Source organism: Mytilus californianus, unplaced genomic scaffold (genome assembly GCF_021869535.1).
Source record: "Mytilus californianus isolate M0D057914Y unplaced genomic scaffold, xbMytCali1.0.p SCAF_19, whole genome shotgun sequence".
In the NCBI taxonomy this organism is placed as follows: Eukaryota; Metazoa; Mollusca; class Bivalvia; order Mytilida; family Mytilidae; genus Mytilus; species Mytilus californianus.
The window spans coordinates 1,613,418-1,632,967 of NW_026262667.1; the positions used below are offsets into that span (position 1 = coordinate 1,613,418).

Genomic DNA, 19,550 nt, shown 5'->3' on the forward strand with positions numbered 1-19,550 from the left:
ACTAGGGGCTCTCAAGAGCCTGTGTCGTTCACCTGTATCTACTGTGATTTTGGAAATCATGTAAAATAAGGTTAAAATCATAATAAATAGTATTGGCGGAAGATACCCTAATAATGATTGAGGCCAAGTTTGGTTTAATTTGGCCCAGTAGTTAAATTAAAAGCAGGTCATCCCATTGTAGTCTTACAATAGTTACTGAAGACCCCTTATCATTATTTAAATTAGTTTTCAAGTTGTGACCATTTGAAATTGTTTGTTTTTACAATTTTCCCTTAGATTCTATAGTAAACCCCTATGTTCTATTTTTAGCCATGGCGGCCATGTTGGTTGGATGACAGGATCATCGGATACATTTTTCAATCAAGATACCCTATTGAAAATTGTGGCTAAGTTTAATTCTATTTGGCCCAGTAGATTAAGTGGAGAAGATTTTTGTAAAAGATTACAAAAATTAACGAAAAATTGTGAAAACTTGACATTAAAAGGCAATAACTCCTGAAGGGGGCAATTGGCAATTTGATCATGTTGACTTATTTGTAGATCTTACTTTGCTGAACATTTTTGCTGTTTACAGTTTATCTCTATCTATTATAATATTCAAGATAATAACCAAAAACTGCAAAATTTCCTTAAAATTACTAATTCAGGGGCAGCAACCCAACAACAGGTTGTCTGATGCATCTGAAAATTTCAGGGCAGATAGATCTTGACCTGATGAACATTTTTATCCATGTCAGATTTGCTCTAAATGCTTTAGTTTCAGAGATATAAGCCAAAAACTGCATTTTACCCCCATGTTCGATTTTTAACCATGGCGACCATCTTGGTTGATAGCAGGGTCATCGGACACAATTTTTAAACTAGATACCCTAAGGATGATTTAGGCCAAGTTTGGTTTTACTTGGCCTAGTAGTTTCAGAGGAGAAGATTTTTGTAAAAGTTAACAGAAGACATCAACGATGACGGACGACGGACGCCAAGTGATGAGAAAAGCTCACTTGACCCTTTTGGGTCAAAAAGGGTCAGGTGAGCTAAAAACTTGATCTCAATGAAATGACAGAAATCATTTCTTTATAATAGTTTTTTCATGACCTAAATCCAAGATATTATTTGAGTCATTAGCCTTTCGGATTAGGCCCTGACTGGCAAATATGACCATTTCCTGATCCTTTACTGAAAATCAAAATCACAATTTTAATTAATTTATACCAGAAAGTTTGAGCACTTATCTTTAATGTTTATTAACATTGTTTCAATCTTAATCCTGTGTTGTATAAGCAAAGTTTCACAATTTTTTTCTTTTCTTTTAAATTTTGGTTCATTTGTATGTTTTGGAGTTTAGTGTGGAGTTCATTTCGCTGAACTAACATACAGTATTGATAAGGGGTCAGCTGAAACCCACGTCTGGATGCGGGATTTTCTGGCTGCGTTGAAGACCCATTGTTGGCCTTGGGCATTCCATTCTCTATTCTAATTAAAATTTTAAATTCAAAATCCCCATAAATTGTACCCCTCTGGTATATGTAAAAACATTTTGCCAAAATGTAAAGGTCTGTGAGAGGAATTAGGCAAACAAACTCATGTGCTGAACATGTAAAATGTTTTTAAAAAAAATCACTAAAATTCAACAACCTGTAATTATGTGAAAAATATATAAGAAAATAAAAAACTGTTAATATATATTTCTACAAGTATTTTGCAAAAAAAGAGGGTTCCAGTTTAAAAACTGTAAGAAGAGTTCAACTTGAAAAACCAGGCACCATATATGCAGACGAAGGGATGGACAAAGGTTTAACAATATCCTCCCCCCCCCCCCGCACTTGCTGTTATACACTCATGAAAATACAATCCCTTTTATCAGCAACACTTATTTTTTCACATCTATTTAAGAGAATGAAACAGACAGTTTCTAAATATACTTTGCATATGAATTCAACAACTAAAAATATATTATCTAACACACATCTGTAAAATGAAAATGCAGAAAGGGAATTGTATAGAATATACCATGATGTCACTCATAATTCTAAATTCTGAAAAATACATACGACAAGCCTTGACACATATACGCTCCATAGAAGAATATCTTGCTGAATGTCTGGTAACACTATAATCTCCCAATGTTGTCTTTGAGTAACTCCCACCATAGGCAAACAGGAAATAAGGACAATACGTGTCGTTGAACATAACATCAAACGTGCTATCACCAGTGTTCCTCTTTCTTGTAAAACTGATGGTGGCCATACCATTTGTGTATCTACCCTGTACATCTTTGACATTTTGGGTTGAATCTACTGTAGGAGTAAACCTTACTGTGGCCCATCTGTTCATAAAAATACATTATTATACATGTCTGCTTACAGAATTTTTAGAGACATACATGCATAACTAAATTAATGCAACAACTCTAAGTACAATTAGGTCAATTAAATACCAATGAAAAAATTGTAGATCTCAATTTGCTTGTTTATTACTTTTTTACTTTATGGTTTTCCTCATTCCATTATTGCTTTTCAAGAAGCTATCCAAAAATGCAAAAATTAGTTTAAAGTCATCATTTAATAAGGACAATAACTCCAGTAAGACAATTTTGGTGTATATACTGCAGATCTTGACTTTTCAAGCATTTTTACCCCTTTAAGATTTACCATATCTACTGCACTTTTCAAGATGTTCGATAACTATGTGCATTAGACTATGTTCTATATTAAACAGACTGGAATATAATTCACAAAATTAAATCAAAACACAATGAGGATCTTTTGTGTCAAGTTTGGTTTAAATCTGGTCAGTAAATTCAGAGGTAAATATCTATGATACTTAGTTTTGGTCATTTGACTTATTTGTATATAGTGCATTGATGATAATGTTTGTTGTCTATAGTTTCTGTCGATCTATAACAGTTTTCAACTTACTGGCAAGGTACTATAAATTGGTCAAATACTAGGATTGATATTAAGGGACAATGATTTTAACAAGAAGTCAATTGATGGTTTCAGTCATAATTTACTTTTTTTGTAGATCTTGAATTGTAGATGATTTTGATTGTTTACAGTTTGAGTCTATAAATATATTACAGTTTTCAAAATTATAGGCAAAATCACTAAAATTTTGAAAATTCTTCAATCATGGGAAATAACCTCTACAAAAATTTAATTGTTGATTTCAGAAGTATTGTCATTTTGCACATCTTGTATATTGCAGTATATAGTTTCTATCTATCTATTATAATTTTCAAAATGATCATTAAAAACACTGATATTGTCCAAAAATCCTCATCAAAGGTCAATATCTCTTATAAAAGGTTCCAGACATATTGCCATTTTTGTACATCTTGTATTACTGTTCAATGTTGCTGTTTAAAGCGTCTGTGTATATATATTGTATTTCTCAAGGTATAAAACAACATCTATTTATAATAATTTAATTCATGAAACTAATCTGAAAACTAAAGAATAAATAGATCATTGATTTGAGTTCAAAAGGGATTACAGAACATGTTCATACCGGTCAGATACCACTGCTTGTCCATTGTCAATCCATCCCATATAAACATCAGTTGCAGGCTGAAAGAAATGGAAACAAAATATGTTAAATACCAACTGAATTGTTCTTTTAAAGAGAAATAATCCGTGTCTACTGAAATATGTAAATATTATACTAAACCATACATTCAAAAATAGAAATTTCATTATTAGACTCTGGACAATTTAAAGTTGACGTATTGTATAGACACCTGTCTATTGTTGAAGCCTATATAATGACCTATAGATACCTGTTTTTTTGTGTGTCATTGGGTTGCTGTCTCAGTGACATATTCCTCATATCTTTTTTATTTGTAGATACTTCTTCATGTTCTTGATCTACCGTGCGTCCCACAATCTTTGAAAAGTGTTTTTTTCTATAAAAATACTGTCTGTCTTAAATAATGAATTCGAAATTAATTTTTTTGAATGACAAATTTTACAACAACAAAAACCCACAAAAAATACCAACTAAATGCTCATGTCTTACCATAGTCTTGTCATCAGAGAATCCAATGGCCAGCCACTGTGATTCTGTAACCATAGCAGACAATGTAAATTTGATTTCATCTTGAGAAGCATCATATTCCCACCGAGCATGGTAGTTACATTGATCACTGTTACAGTTCTTCCATCTCCCACCACAAGTCGGTTCAGGTTCAGGTTCTTGTGATGGCTCAGGTTCAGGTTCTCGTGATGGCTCAGGTTCAGGCCCAGGCCCAGCTGTTGGCCTTGGTTCCACTCCAGGAATATGTGGAAAATATTGACATCCAGATCTAAAACCTAAAATAGAAAAAGAACCAGACAAGGTTATTTTGACAGCTAATCTGTACTGAGTATTCTATACATGCTGTGTTTACTTTATACATTGTTATAGAGTCCAGGGCTGCTTTCACAAAAAAATCTTACGCTAGTAAAATGTATTTAAAGTTTTGAAGACTATTCAACAAATTTAGTGTACTTATAATCATTATTAGTCCTAAGATTGTTTTGAAAGGCAGGCTTGATCTCCAGATCACAATATTGGAAAATCAATTAATACAGATTTAAGATGTCCATGCTACATTGATATGTATCATTTATATCAACTTCAACTTAATATATCAAATCTTAGGTTGGAGGATTAAAACTTATACAGTTCCTTAACAACAACTAGTTACTGAGTTACACAAAAAATTGTGCTTTTAATGATTATATAATAAAATTATTGATCTGAATGGTAAAGCAAATTTTCTTTTTGTAATGGAAGCTCCATAAAGGGAGTAAAACTGGGTCTCTACCAAGGCTTCCAAAACGGTCATATATGCCGGACATTTGTATAATGTCCGGTAAAAGTCCGCCTGGGCAAAGCATGAAACGGTAATCTACTTTTTAGTTTTCAAGGCTTTAAGAGACGGTCATTTTAACATAATTCGCGATCTTTTTGACCGAACGTTTTGCCTTTAACAGCCACATATTTCCGGTCATCAAAGTGACATGTTCATTAAGTACTATCAAAACAACCCCTACTTTAATACCTTCTCATTTTAATCAAGGCTAATTAGTTGTCGAACAGCCGAAATTTACCTGTTCAGGTGACAGGTAAACTATTTTGAACCGGACATTGATCGGTCTATTCAAAGTTATTTTCTTACATTTCAGAGTTTTGCATCTAATTAATTTAGTCAAAAAGATTTAAATTATCAGAAATACGTTTACAAATATGATTTGATGAAAAATTAAAAAGGTGAAAATGAAACATCGTCATAAACACGTTGTTTGTACTAGAGACATGTCTCTGTTTGAACTAGAACACGTGTGCCCATGTGCGCACGTGTGAAATTTAATTATGCATCCTAATTCTTCAAAAAATGCTTAAATTGTCATTGATACCTTTATCTCACGTTTATTTCGATTATTTTCTTGAAGAAATAACGTAGAAGGAGCTACTTCCACTCATTCATGCTTTGCAAATGTACACGGAATTTACGTATCCGTCTCTGGTCCATGTTTTACCATTGTCAAGATAACATCCGGTATAAGATTTAAAAACGTAAGTAAAGTTTTTGACAATGTTATTTTGCACAAATAAAGAGTCTAAGGCAAATATAAGTACGCTGATGTAATTTATTGTTGCACACTTCGAATGACGCACTGTCAATTTAACAGTTTACGTCAGAACTTCGAATTTGAATCAAAGAAAGTTTAATATCGTTTTTTTTATGCCAATCAATGAATCATTGGGATGGCGAATTCGGCAACTGATTACCATAATTGCCTTTTGTTTATTTAGTCTTAAGGGATTAAAATCGGGATAATATATAAAATGTCCGGCTGGCTAAAAATAATTTTGGAAGCCCTGGTCTCTACAGTTTGTACAAACATTAAGTCATGTTTGACTTTGACTTTTAATTTTTTGTCAAAGCAGCTTCAAGCTCTCCCCTTTGTAAGACATAAGACAATATTTGATGGAGATTGGATACAAGACAGAAACTATATTGTTCTTAGTTATGTTTGTCACCTGTACTGTAAAGTGGAAAATATGTGTAATAAGATACCAAGTATTTCAATATTTCAGAACAACAGATAAAATTTAATCACCTATACATGGATGTAATTAGTCAAAATAATATATCATTCTTGATGACCCATTGAAGGATGTGTTTTTACTATGCAAATAATCATTGTTTTTGCAATATTGTGAAAATCAAAAAAAAAATACCATCAAAACAACTCAAAAGATAAGGGGGGGGGGATAGGGTGATTTTTATGCCAAAGGGGGAAACTTTAAAATTGATCTCCCTTTCAGGTGACAGGTCCAAAGAGGGAGATTTCAAATTCTTAAAGGGAAAGGGCAGGCAGATCATCTTCGCTAGCCAAGGGTTACGATCTACTTCCCTCTTCTCCACCCTTGGCAGATTGAGATAGAATTTCAGAGACACAAGGTAATGATTTTCATTGGTTGCAGTTGAAACTCGCTGCATCCAATCAAAAAGCGACTATAACATGATCATGTGTAAATGTAGAAAGTGTATGTAAACAATTGCCACATGCTTATTGTGCAACAAGTCTTTATCTTAGATAAGTTCAAATGGAAAGAAAACATCAAATTACACTGTCAATATAGAGATGACGGTTTTATGGTCTTCACATGCAATATAGAGCAAGTAGAAGATTTCTTTAACATAGCGAACAAAATTTCCCCTATACTTAAGTTCACATATGAGGTAGTAGTTGGGAGACTTTTTTGAAAAGGGACCCATGCTTAAAAAGTTAACTTTAAGCAAAAAATCCCAAAACACTGTTAAATTTCTGAATTATAGGCAACAAACATAAGTTAGTAAAAAACAGTGTAAAGTTTTGAGATTTGTTACATATGTTGATTTAAGGAACCACATTTCATAATAATCGAATTATCCTGTGACTGATATGATTATATAATATTTGGTAAACTATGCTTGCCAATGAGAGAACTTTTCAATAAACATGGCGTTGAATGTTGAGTCTTAGCAAAGCGAGCTAAATGACATCAAATTGACCAGTGTTGTACAAGATATAAATCAATGGCAATATTTTTATACAAAAATAAAACGAAAAACAGACACGATAATAAGGAAACACAAGAGTGCACACGCTGAAATGTCTCGCCTTCTTTACTAATCACTGATATTATGTTGATAGTCCTAAATATAAAGCTTTATTACAACTGTCACATAAACTAAACATTAACCAAGAAAACTAAACATTGACCAATGAACCATGAAAATGAGGTCAAGGTCAGATGAACCATGCCAGGCAGACATGTACAGCTAACAATTCTTCCATACAACAAATATATTGACCTATTGCTTATAGTATAAGAAAAACAGACCAAAACACAAAAACTTAACACTGAGCAATGAACTGTGAAAATGAGGTCAAGGTCAAATAAAACCTGCGCGACTGACATATAGATCATAAAATATTTCCATACACCAAATATAGTTGACCTATTGCATATAGTATTAGAAAATAAATGTGGATAGTATCCACATGTGGACACAGATGATGCCCCCACTTGCATATCATATAGTTATAAAGGGACATAACTGAAGAACAGTAAAAGTGACGCTACCCAAATTTGAACTTGATCTGAGTTTTGTGGTAATAAGCATTGTGTGTAAGTCTCATAACATTTGGTTGAGCCTAACTTAAGTAGAGAACAGAAACTTAAAATTCAGCAATTTTTCTATTTGTAAACACGCATAACTCTAGAACGGTTGTGTATAAGTTTTATAACATTTGGTTGAGACAAACTAAAGTTAGAGAACGGAAATGAAAAATTCAGCAATTTTTATGTTTATAAAGGGACACAACTTAATCTGTATTATGTAGTAATAAGCATTGTGTATAAGTTTCATATCATTTGGTTGAGGCACTAAAGTTAGAAAACGGAAACAAAAAATTTGTACTTGATCTTAGTTTTGTGGTAATGAATATTGTGTATAGGTTTCATAATGTTTGGTTGGGGCAAACTTAAGTTACAGAATGGAAACTAAAAATTTTGCAATCTTTTGAGTTATAAAGGGGCATAACTCAATAATAGTTAAAGTGATACTACCCAAATTCAACTTGATCTGTGTTTTATTGGTGGAAGTCAAAATTAAACATTGCATTGTATAAAGCATTGACTGTAGTTGATTCAATTATAATCATGGACAAAGGAAGATAACTCCAATTTTAATAAAAATTACTTGATATTTCCACTGAACCATGAAAATGAGGTCAAGGTCAAATGACACCTGCCAGCTACACATGTACACCTTACAATCATTCCATACACCAAATATAGTAGACCTATTGCATATAGTATAAGAAAAACAGACCAAAACACAAAAACTTAACTATAACCACTGAACCATGAAAATGAGGTCAAGGTCAGATGACACCTGCCAGTTGGACATGTACACCTTACAGTCCTTCCATACACCTAATATACTTGACCTATTGCTTATAGTATCTGAGATATGGACTTGACCACCAAAACTTAACCTTGTTCACTGATCCATGAAATGAGGTTGAGGTCAAGTGACGGGCATGAGGACCTTGCAAGGTACGCACATACCAAATATAGTTATCCTACTACTTATAATAAGAGAGAATTTAACATTACAAAAAATGTTAACTTTTTTTTCAAGTAGTCACTGAACCATGAAAATGAGGTCAAGGACATTGGACATGTGACTGATGGAAACTTCGTAACATAAGGCATCCATATACAAAGCATGAAGCATCCAGGTCTTCCACCTTCTAAAATATAAAGCTTTTAAGAAGTTGGCTAACGCCGCCGTCGCCGGATCACTATCCCTATGTCGAGCTTTCTGCGACAAAAGTCGCAGGCTCGACAAAAAAAACAGGCTCCGGATTTGGACAGGTATGTTAAGTATACATGTATAAGCAGCAAGTTAAATGTATTAGCTGGATCCAAACCCATTTCTAAGGTGGAACGGGATTTTACGGCACAAAATAAAATGGTAAGCAAGTAGGTTTTGTCTTATTTGGTAGGAATAAAACTTTCACATTTTATGAAACAAAATATCGTACTTGCTCTGAAATATGTATTTTATAAAGAAAAATATATAAAATTACTGAGGGATTCTAGTTGAAATATTACCTCTTACAATAAACACCCTAGAAATGTCATCCATTGGTAGTAGTTTGACCTTTCACACTGGTAAAAATGAAAGCTAACACCATCCAGAAATGAACTATTGAAATAAAAAATTCCTTATCTCCCTACTTTATATTTAACACCACTCTCAACATGCCATAATTGTCCTGATTTACAATAAAAAGAAAATATTATCCTCCACACACATGGTAATGAAAATACTGAGATATAATTTACAATTCAGTTGAAATAATAATTAGCATAAAAAAAGTTCTAAGGTTTACGTATTGACTTTTTTTTTTTAAAAAGCAACTTGTTAAAGAGTTATACAAATAGTATCTGTCCTGTAGACAAGCTTTGAAAATGTTTTACAAAGACTGCATGCAAGACTGAAGCTGTTTGGAGCTACAATAGTGTTACAGATGGATGGAAACTCTTTGTACTTGATATTGAAGGGATAGTAACAAATGGAAACAAAAAATAATATCTAATAAGCTGCATTTGCATACAGTTATTTAGTTTCACAAATATCATAGTTTTCAAAAATTGTTTTAAATGTACATCAGTGTTTTAAATCAGTTAGACAAGATTATACAATTGACATCTAATATTCAGTTATATATAATTTTTCATAAATAATTTGGGATCTTTTACATTTAGAATAAACATTTACAATTCTTTTTTAAAAACCTATGCATCCAAATAAGCTTAATAAAACCTACCAATTTGGTCATTTCAAATTCAATATTTATATAAAGAATTGATTGGTTAATTGTTGTTTGCTTAAAGTTCAAAGTAAAATATTACATGCATATTCAGGAAAATGAATAAAAAGGTATAAGTCAATGAGACAGCAACCCAAAAACACAAAAATACAAAACACTTTTAGAGGTCAACATATGGTCTTCAACAATATACATGTGTCTACACAATGCATCTAATTCTAAATTGCCCTGAGTCTTTTAAAGCTCTGAAATAATTGAACAGAGATTACAAATGGATCTGCCATCAGTACTTAATGCCCAGAACGACAAAAAACCCATGGATATAAGGATAACCACTGACGATGTTCCCAACTTGGAACAGTCACAGGATTAGGCAGCTGGATTGAACACTAGTCTTTTTTAAAAAGATCTCAATACCACCATCCCCCATTTTTGTTTCAATCAGTGGAACACAAAAAAGGTACCAAATAGAATGTACAATACAATCAGTACACAACAATATGTTTTTAAAATGCAACTTTACACAGACAAGTTCAGGTTCAAAAGGAGATTAAACAGTAAATCAGATTTCCCACACTATTTTCTTATTGTGAAAATATAAACTATTTGAATGAATTTTAAATACTTCTTCTACGGTTGTTACTCTTTATAGGTATTACTGTACATAATAAACATCTTTAAACAAGATTGTTATTATTTAAAGTATAATATTACTCATCTAAAAATTAAGCACTGTTGAAATTAAAATATGCTTTATCATATGTACATCTTTTCTTTAAATTCACAAAAGGCCTTTTCAACATTCCAATTGTTAACCATTAAATGCATTTTTAACATTGAAAATTAAAAAAAAAATCAATTTCTTCATCACTGATTTCTTATTCTTATACTTAGGGGGAAAAGCCTAGTTATCTATCCTGCGTAAGTCGATAAAAGTGGCGAAAATATCAGTTCTTTTCAAAGTCTAAAACTTATAATTGCTGAATATCAATCACCTACGATAAAATTTATAGAATTTGGTGAAAATTTCAATCATAAGTAAATATAGGCAAATATGGGAAAATCTAGAATTTCAAAGCTATAGTCACAGACATGAAAAAATAAATTGACATTTAAAACATTCAAATTTATTTGAGACTAGAATTTATGGAAAAAAAATCAAAACACTAAAAAGTATCCCCTTTGTCCTAAACCTGTCCAAAACATTAACTGTAATATTTGACTACATGTTACTTTTCCATAAAGACTTCTGAACCCCTCTTATTGAAGAAATACTTTGCATAGACATGCAAAAAAGTGGGTTCAATTGAATGTCTTGCCACATTTGCAATTGATGTATGAGGCTAATATTAAACTTACATCAAAGCCAAAACGTGTACTGAGTAACCATACATTCTATTCTTAATCCTCTGTAATTTAGGAAGCATACCCCATAACTTATATGACTTGCAAGTTTAAATTCAGAATATGACATGAAATTAGCACAAAGTCGTGATATATCATGTGTGTCCTTTAACAAATGAATACATGTCTCTGTTTTGTTGAACCTACATCAACAAATAAATTTTGGTAAAAGTCCAGGATTATGTAATTCAGGTTCTGGTGCACTCAAATTATCCAAAAATAATTACTGACTAACTAATATCTCATAATATGAAAAATCATACTGAATAAAAACTCTAGTATTAGCTTGAACTATTATACTAACTGTTAGTATAATAGTCCCAGGTATTAACAACAAATAAATAAATGGATGAATTTCAGGTTTTGTTCTCTCACATTTTAACAGGTTGGGGAAGATCCTCATAAATGGGTATTATACCCCAAAATAGGTATCATTTCAGTGACAAAAAATATAAACTTTGGATTTCAAGATATTTGTTGTCATGGCACAAACATTCAGATAAATGACAACATTTTGCTCAAAGACACCATGACTCAATTATCATATTTCTTTAAAAAGTTGGTTTTTTTTTAATCCATTGTCTTTGTAATTGAACTATGGTTTTAAGTGGGAAAATGTTACCATCTATATGATTTTTTGCCCCATAACAGCCATTATGTGGTAACACAAAATTCATTATTTAACACTGTAAATTTATACCCTATTTGGGCTATAATACCCATAAATGGGGATAGTACCTATTTATGAGGATCTTCCCCAACCTATTTAAACCTGTACAGATACTGTCAAATATTTTTTCATGGTGATCGATTCACTTGCCAAAAATCAGAAAAATAAAACAGGATGTGCACAATAGATATCAAATATTGTATGAAAGTTTATTTCAAGTGAGTGATATAGGTGAAGATATGGCAAATTCCATGCTGCAATGGAAAACTGTAAGAACCATATAGACTAAAACAAAATATAATAGGTGCACTATACCATTAGGTACTTTAGATTGTCTTCCAATCCAGGCAGTGATTAAATAGGAACTGAGAGAACACAAGATGTTGACTTTTTTTTGTAGATATGATAAGTGCATGTGTTCCTTTGTGTTACCCAAAAAAATAATCTGATAAAACAGGTAGAGAGAACCTCTTAAGAGCAGGAATTTTCTCCCATGGAAAAAAATATGCACTTTTATATTTTAATCAAAATTTGTCCACAAAAAAAAATGCCACTTTTCATATGCACTTAGTGAAATGAAGACTTAATTTCTATTTCTTCAGTACCAGGATCACATTATCAATTCATATGAAATTATGGATAAAAAAATTATTTACAAAATGCTTAAAGACAAACTCATTTTGAAATCAAACTATTAAACTGACATGTAAGCAATAGTTCCACATTATTGTGTGAGGCATAGAAAATAATTCAAGTTGTGTTCTCAATAAATATAAAGTTTTGTAAAAACATGACCAATAATTTTGGACACTTTGATTCAATTCAGAAAATTATACCTACATATCAATTTACTAATGAAATCCTAGCTAAATTTTAAACATATTAAAGCTTCATTTTCAGTAACTTTTTACCAGAATTTTGAAATCTGTTAATATCAATTTGAGAATGTAAATTTTACTTATGAATAAATGTATATCAATTCTTTGAAATCCTAATGCAAAAAGATCTTTCTCAAAATTAGTGATATTTTAATAAAAGAATAGAAAAACACTAGGAATCATTTTTGGACACCTGGAATCAATTTGGAATAGCTTATTTCAAAGCAATTTTGACTGAAATCCTAGGACAGAAAGATATCTAAATGCAAATTTGTGAATTTTTAACAAAAAATAAGTTATGCAAATTTCCCCCCAGGGCCCTAATTATGACTTTGACAATTCAAGTGTTACCCATAAATCTGAAGATCTGTATGTAATCTACATGTATATGCTAAATATATTTTTCTTCCATAAGATTACACATTAGTCATACCATGCATGAATATCTGAAGCAATTTATCATTTCATGCATTGGCAATTTCCACTTATGACACAAGAATATAAAATAACCTTAAATTACAACCTGTGAAAACAAAACTTACATCTCATTTTTTTCTGTTTTTGGTACTCCCAAATGAACTATTGGGTATTTTTCAAACTGGTGAAAAAGAAAAGATATTAAAGGTGTTCTTATGGACACTTTCTTTTATTTTACTACTCTGAGTGAATTCTTGATTTATTCAAACTATCTTAATGTGAAATCAAATGTCTGAACAAAGATATACAGAGGGTAAAATTTGGAGATGATTAAACTTGATGTCTCCCAACATCCTTCATGTTTGAACTGGGAAATTCTACATTAACACTTTGAACTAAAATAAAACTGCATGAGACATTTGAATGATTCAACTGCATGTTTAATATAAATAATATACTTACTACTGGGTCTCCATCCAATTCCAATCCATGTTGTAGATTTCACTCTCATAACCATTTCTATTTCATCATTCTAAAACAAAGCAATAGTCAGCTAAAAGGGATTTTAAAATTATTTGGAGCTGATTTAAACTCTTAAGTGACCACTTGGTTTTTTACGTTTTTTTTTTAATCAATGAGGTTTGCTTGAACATTCTGAATTCTTCATTTGTCCAAATTCAATAATGACATTAGATTTCATTGCTGTCCTTATTTTAGCTATCCTGACATCAAGAAAAAAAAGTAATCATGCTTGAGATCACCCCACAGAAAGAACAAAATATTTTTTTGAAAAAGAAAGTAAAAGTGGCTTACATATAATCTAAAATAACAAGAGAAACAGATTCCATTATTGCATCTCTAAGGATGCAATATTTCTCCACTCTCAAAACAGTTAAAAGAAAAGATATGATTTGGGATAAATTTGTCCTAAAATCAAAAATGTTTAAAGCTTTCTGGGAATTTAAGAATTGAATATTGAATGTATGTACTGTAATAGAACACAACTGCCACACAAAAAGGTATTTAAACAGCAACAATTTTATTTGTTTTTATCTATACACAAGCAAAAATCATTTTAGACAACACTTGTGCCCCACTTCAATTCAGCCAAAATGCTCTTTCAATTTATCCCATTTTTGCTAAAATCAGACAAATATTGTTTGCGACATCGCTTTAAAGATGATGCAGTCAAATTGTGTCATCAAGGCTTGGCTTATATTCACATTTTCTGAAAAGCCTTTCTGTTGAAGCTTAAAAATGTGATTAGTAATGACATCAGGCAGTGTTTTAATTTCGGTGAATCTACAAGGCAAAAAAAAGCCCCATTATGTACCTTTAACCTTGCCCTTTGAAATAGTTAAAAATTTAAGATAATGTACCTCACTGAAAGCAGTCTAGCTCTCTCTCTCTCTCAATAGTTTTTCTTGTATACAATATTATTTAAAAGAGCAGTCAAAATCACAATTATGAAAAGTTATAAACAATGAATGCTCCACTTGCAACCTAATTGTAAAATGTACATTTCCAGGAAATGTTAATTGTACATTTCTGAAAATCCATATGAAAGCTGAGGTGTATATATCCTTTTAAGTGAAACTTATATGGGGAAACTCTAAAATTCATTAATTATTTATTAAATGCCGGGAAAGTCAGTCAACCAAGACAATGGATATTGAGGTATTGATCACCTTAAATAAAATTCTCAGTTCAATTCTGAGAAAATTTGGTCAACTGGAACTCAATACCAAAAGTCATCATTATACACTAATGTATAAAGTAAATTAGTAAGGGTTTCCACGGAACATTGTGTCTCGTCTGCGATTGCTGCTGTCAGTGTAAAAGTGTAATGTTGACTTAAAAAGTGAGTCCATTTATCAGTAAAATACAGAATTTAAAAAAATATTCAAACTTTTTCTTTAGATGCTATTTCATGGTCTTGAAGATTAGCTCCTGCCCAAGCTTCATAACAATCATTGAAGGTTTACAAATTTATGATGTCAAAAAAGATTAATCCCAGACTGTCTGTAAATGTTAGCTGTAAAAAATAAGTCCTTCTATCAGAAAATACTGAAAATGAAAAAAAATATATTTTCAAAACTTTGCTTTAGACATTATCTCTTATTCATAAAAAAGCTTCTGCCAAAGTTTAAGAAAATTCTATGTAGTTTGATAAAGTAATTGATGTGTAACAAAGTTTAACCCCAGACTGAATTTATTTGTAAAAAGTTAAAAAACAAGAGGCTCTCAAGAGCCTGAATCGCTCATCTGCATTTCAGAGGAGAAGATTTTTAAATGTTAGCAAACTTGATGAACAAATTGTGTAAAATTGTCTTTAAAGGGCAATAACTCCTTAAGGGGTCAATTGACAATTTTGGTCATATTAACTTTTTTGTAGATCTTACTTTGCTGAACATTATTGCTGCTTACAGTTTATATATATCTATAATAATATTCAAAATAATAACAAAAAACTGCAAAATTTTGTTAAAACTACCAATTCGGTGGCAGCAACACCACCAATGGGTTGTTTGATTCGTCTGAAAATTTCAGAGCTGATAGATCTTGACCAACTGAACAATTTTACCCTATGTCACATTTGCTCTAAAAGATTTAGTTTTTGAGATATAAGCCAAAAACTGCATTTGACCCTTATGTTCTATTTTTAGCCATGGCGGCCATGTTTGTCAATGGATACAAACTTCGGATACAATTTATAAACAAGATACCCTAAGGAACATTTAGTTAAAGTTTGAAGGTAATTGGCCCAGTAGTTTCAGAGGAGAAGATTTTTAAATGTTAGCAAACTTGATGAACAAATTGTGTAAAATTGTCTTTAAAGGGCAATAACTCCTTAAGGGGTCAATTGACAATTATGGTCATATTAACTTTTTTGTAGATCTTACTTTGCTGAACATTATTGCTGCTTACAGTTTATATATATCTATAATAATATTCAAAATAATAACAAAAAACTGCAAAATTTTGTTAAAACTACCAATTCGGTGGCAGCAACCCAACAATGGGTTGTTTGATTCGTCTGAATTTCAGAGCTGATAGATCTTGACCAACTGAACAATTTTACCCCATGTCAGATTTGATCTAAAAGCGTTAGTTTTTGAGATATAAGCCAAAAACTGCATTTGACCCCTATGTTCTATTTTTAGCCATGGCGGCCATGTTTGTCGATGGATCAAAACTTCCGATACAATTTATAAACTAGATACCCTAAGGAACATTTAGTTTGAAGATATTTGGCCCAGTAGTTTCAGAGGAGAAGATTTTTGAAATAGTTTACGACGACAGACGACGACGACAGACGATGGACGCCAAGTGATGGCATAAGCTGACATGGGGCCCTTCGGGCCCCGGTGAGCTAAAAACTAAGTCCATTTGTCAGTTAAATACTGAAAAATGAAAATAGATATTTTCAAAATATTGCACCGAATACTGTATTTTGGTCATAAATAAGCTTCTGTTCAAATTTCATAAAATTCCATTAAGGCTTGACAAAGTTATTGATGACTGAAAAACTTGAACCTCATACTGTATTTACTTGTTAACTATAACTAGAGGCTCGAAAGAGTGTCGCTCATCCTGGTCTATATGCATATTCAACAAAGGACACTCTCCAACATTGTAGACGAGAATAGAATTAATGACACAAATCTTTGGGTTTTTTTATCTTATATTGCTGATCATTGAAGTCTGTTTAGTTTCTCTCTATCTTATTTAGCTTTTGCTTCAAACGCAAAAGAGAGGGTAAAAAAAAATCCTAATTTAAGGGCAATAACTACTATAAAGAGTAACAGTCTACTAATTATATCGGCAAAATTTGACTTGTTAGTAGGTCTTGTCTTGCTTTTCATTTTTTTTTTTATTATTTAAGTTTCTATCCATCTATTATAATTTTTATCATATAAGGCAAAACGAAAAAAAAAGGTAAAAATCGCCATTAAAGGTGACAACTCCAATAGGAGTCGTCAGACAATTTCTACCATTTGTCTTAATAGTAGATCTTGTCTTGCTGGTCATTTTTGTTTATTTAAATTTCTTTCTATCTATTATAAGTTTTAAAATATAAGACAAAAACGCAAAAAAATTGTACAAATCATCATCAAATGGCAATAACTCTAATAAGGAGTCAACTGACGATTTCAACCATAAGACTTATTTGTACAACTTGTCCTTTTGATCATTTTGCAATTTAAAGTTTCTCTTTATCCATTATAGTTATCAAGATAATAGGCAAAAATAAAAAAAAAGTGGTAAAATTTGTCATTTAAGGGCAATAACTCCTAAAGGAAATCGTCTGACAGTTTTGACGTATACGGACAATTGGTAGAGCTCAACATTCTGAACAATTTTACCCTTTTCAGATTTCCTCTAATTATAACTGTTATCAGAATAATAGACAAAACTTGCATTTTACCCCATATGTTCTATTTTTAGCCATGTCGCCATCTTTGTTGGCAGGACACATTTTCTAAACTAAATACCTAATGATGATTGTGGCCAAGTTTGATTTTATTTGGCCCAGTAGTTTCAGAGGAGAAGATTTTTGATTACGAAAAATTGTTAAAAGTTTACTATAAAGGGCAATTACTCTTTAAGGGGTCAATTGACAATTTTGGTCATGTTAACTTATTTGTAGATCTTACTTTGCTGAACATTATTGCTGTTTACAGTTTATCTCTATCTATAATAATATTCAAGGTAATTACCAAAAACTGCAAAATTTCCTTAAAATTACCAATTCAGGGGCAGCAACTGAATCCAACAACGGGTTGTCTGATTCGTCCGAAAATTTCAGGGCAGATAGATCTTAACCTGATGAACATTTTTACCTCTGTCAGATTTGCTCTTAATGCTTTAGTTTCAGAGATATAAGCCAAAAACTGCATTTCACCCCTATGTTCTATTTTAAGCCATGTCGGCCATGTTGGTTGGCAGGCGGGGTCATTGAACATATTTTTTAAACTAAATATCCTAATTATGATTGTGGCCAAGTTTGATTCTATTTGGCCAAGTAGTTTCAGAGGAGAAGATTTTTGTAAAAGTTAACGACGGACGACGACAGACGACGGACGACAAGTGATGAGAAAAGCTCACTTGGCCCTGTGGGCCAGGTGAGCTAAAAAACTAAGTCCATGTATCAGTAAAACACGGAAAAATGAAAAAAATATTTTCAAAATTTTGCCCTGGATACTGTATTTTGGTCATAAACAAGTTTCTGTCCAAATTTCATAAAATTCCATGTAGGTTTGACAAAGTTATTGAAGTCTTAAAAAACTTTAACCACAGACTGAACCTAAATGTTGACGAAGCCGACGACGGAATTGAGGATCACTATGTCTCCCTTCTGCGAAATATTTGACAAAAATCAGCTCAAGATTTTCTGGCATTTTGGAACAAAAATAGATTGGGTTAAGCCTTACGGTACATTTTTGATAGCTCATAATTCTTGTGTAGAATCTGATTAACATTAAACCACATTTGAACATTTCGTATACGTTGTATCTTGGAGTATTTGGTAGTAAAGTTAAATTGTGATATGATATCTGCCTTACATTGAAATTAATAAATCTGAAATGTAACAAAACTTCTTCTTTAACTACAGAAGCATAATTTCATGGTCAAACTATCCTTTATACATACACAAGGTAGATCATTGTTTTGTTCACAGTATTCAAATGAATCCACCTTGAACATGAAGTTTATCCTTGATTGCAGGATCAGTCACACTATCAATCCAACCTCTACTTTGGATAGTTTATACCTTGATAAATTCTCTGGTGAAGTAACATTATGCTTTCATAAGTTTTTTACCCAAAACTTAAAATTAACAAGTCAATCGCTGTCCGTCATACAATGACATTTTGTTGTTCAGTGAACAGGGAAACCTTAATCTAAATCATTATTTTGGATATATTCTAAAAAGTTTACATCATAATAAGCTTGTAAACTAAGTATCATGTTGATGTAACTACCTTAAACAGATTCTTTAATTTGATAATGGGAAGAAAGAACAGACAGAGGGACAGAAAAGTGGTAGACTATCATATGGACAGAGGCACAGACAGGAAAACAATATACCTCTTCTATTATAAGTTGGGCAGAAAAATCTAAACTGCCAAAGAAATTAAGATAAAATGGACAGTTTTAAGGTATTCTGTATATCATTGTAATGTTCAATTGTGAACCTACTTCTTTGCTGTTTCCTTCAATATCTACATTTATATATATATATATTACTTGTTCACCACATTTTACAGTAATGTTATTGAATTTCAAAAAACAAAGAAT

At 31.7% G+C, this 19,550-nt stretch overlaps 1 protein-coding gene across 1 annotated transcript in view; it reads right to left on the minus strand.

Annotated features, from left to right (window-relative positions):
• LOC127727039 (uncharacterized) overlaps positions 1 to 19,550 on the minus strand; it is an 89,202-nt gene that overhangs the window by 50,722 nt on the left and 18,930 nt on the right. Inside the window, exons 8-11 of the mRNA XM_052234438.1 lie at positions 13,710 to 13,779; positions 4,015 to 4,307; positions 3,508 to 3,566; positions 2,049 to 2,323 (exon numbers count right to left, since the gene is read on the minus strand). Coding sequence (XP_052090398.1) covers positions 2,049 to 2,323; positions 3,508 to 3,566; positions 4,015 to 4,307; positions 13,710 to 13,779 — 697 coding nt within the window. The remainder of the gene's footprint in view (positions 1 to 2,048; positions 2,324 to 3,507; positions 3,567 to 4,014; positions 4,308 to 13,709; positions 13,780 to 19,550) is intronic.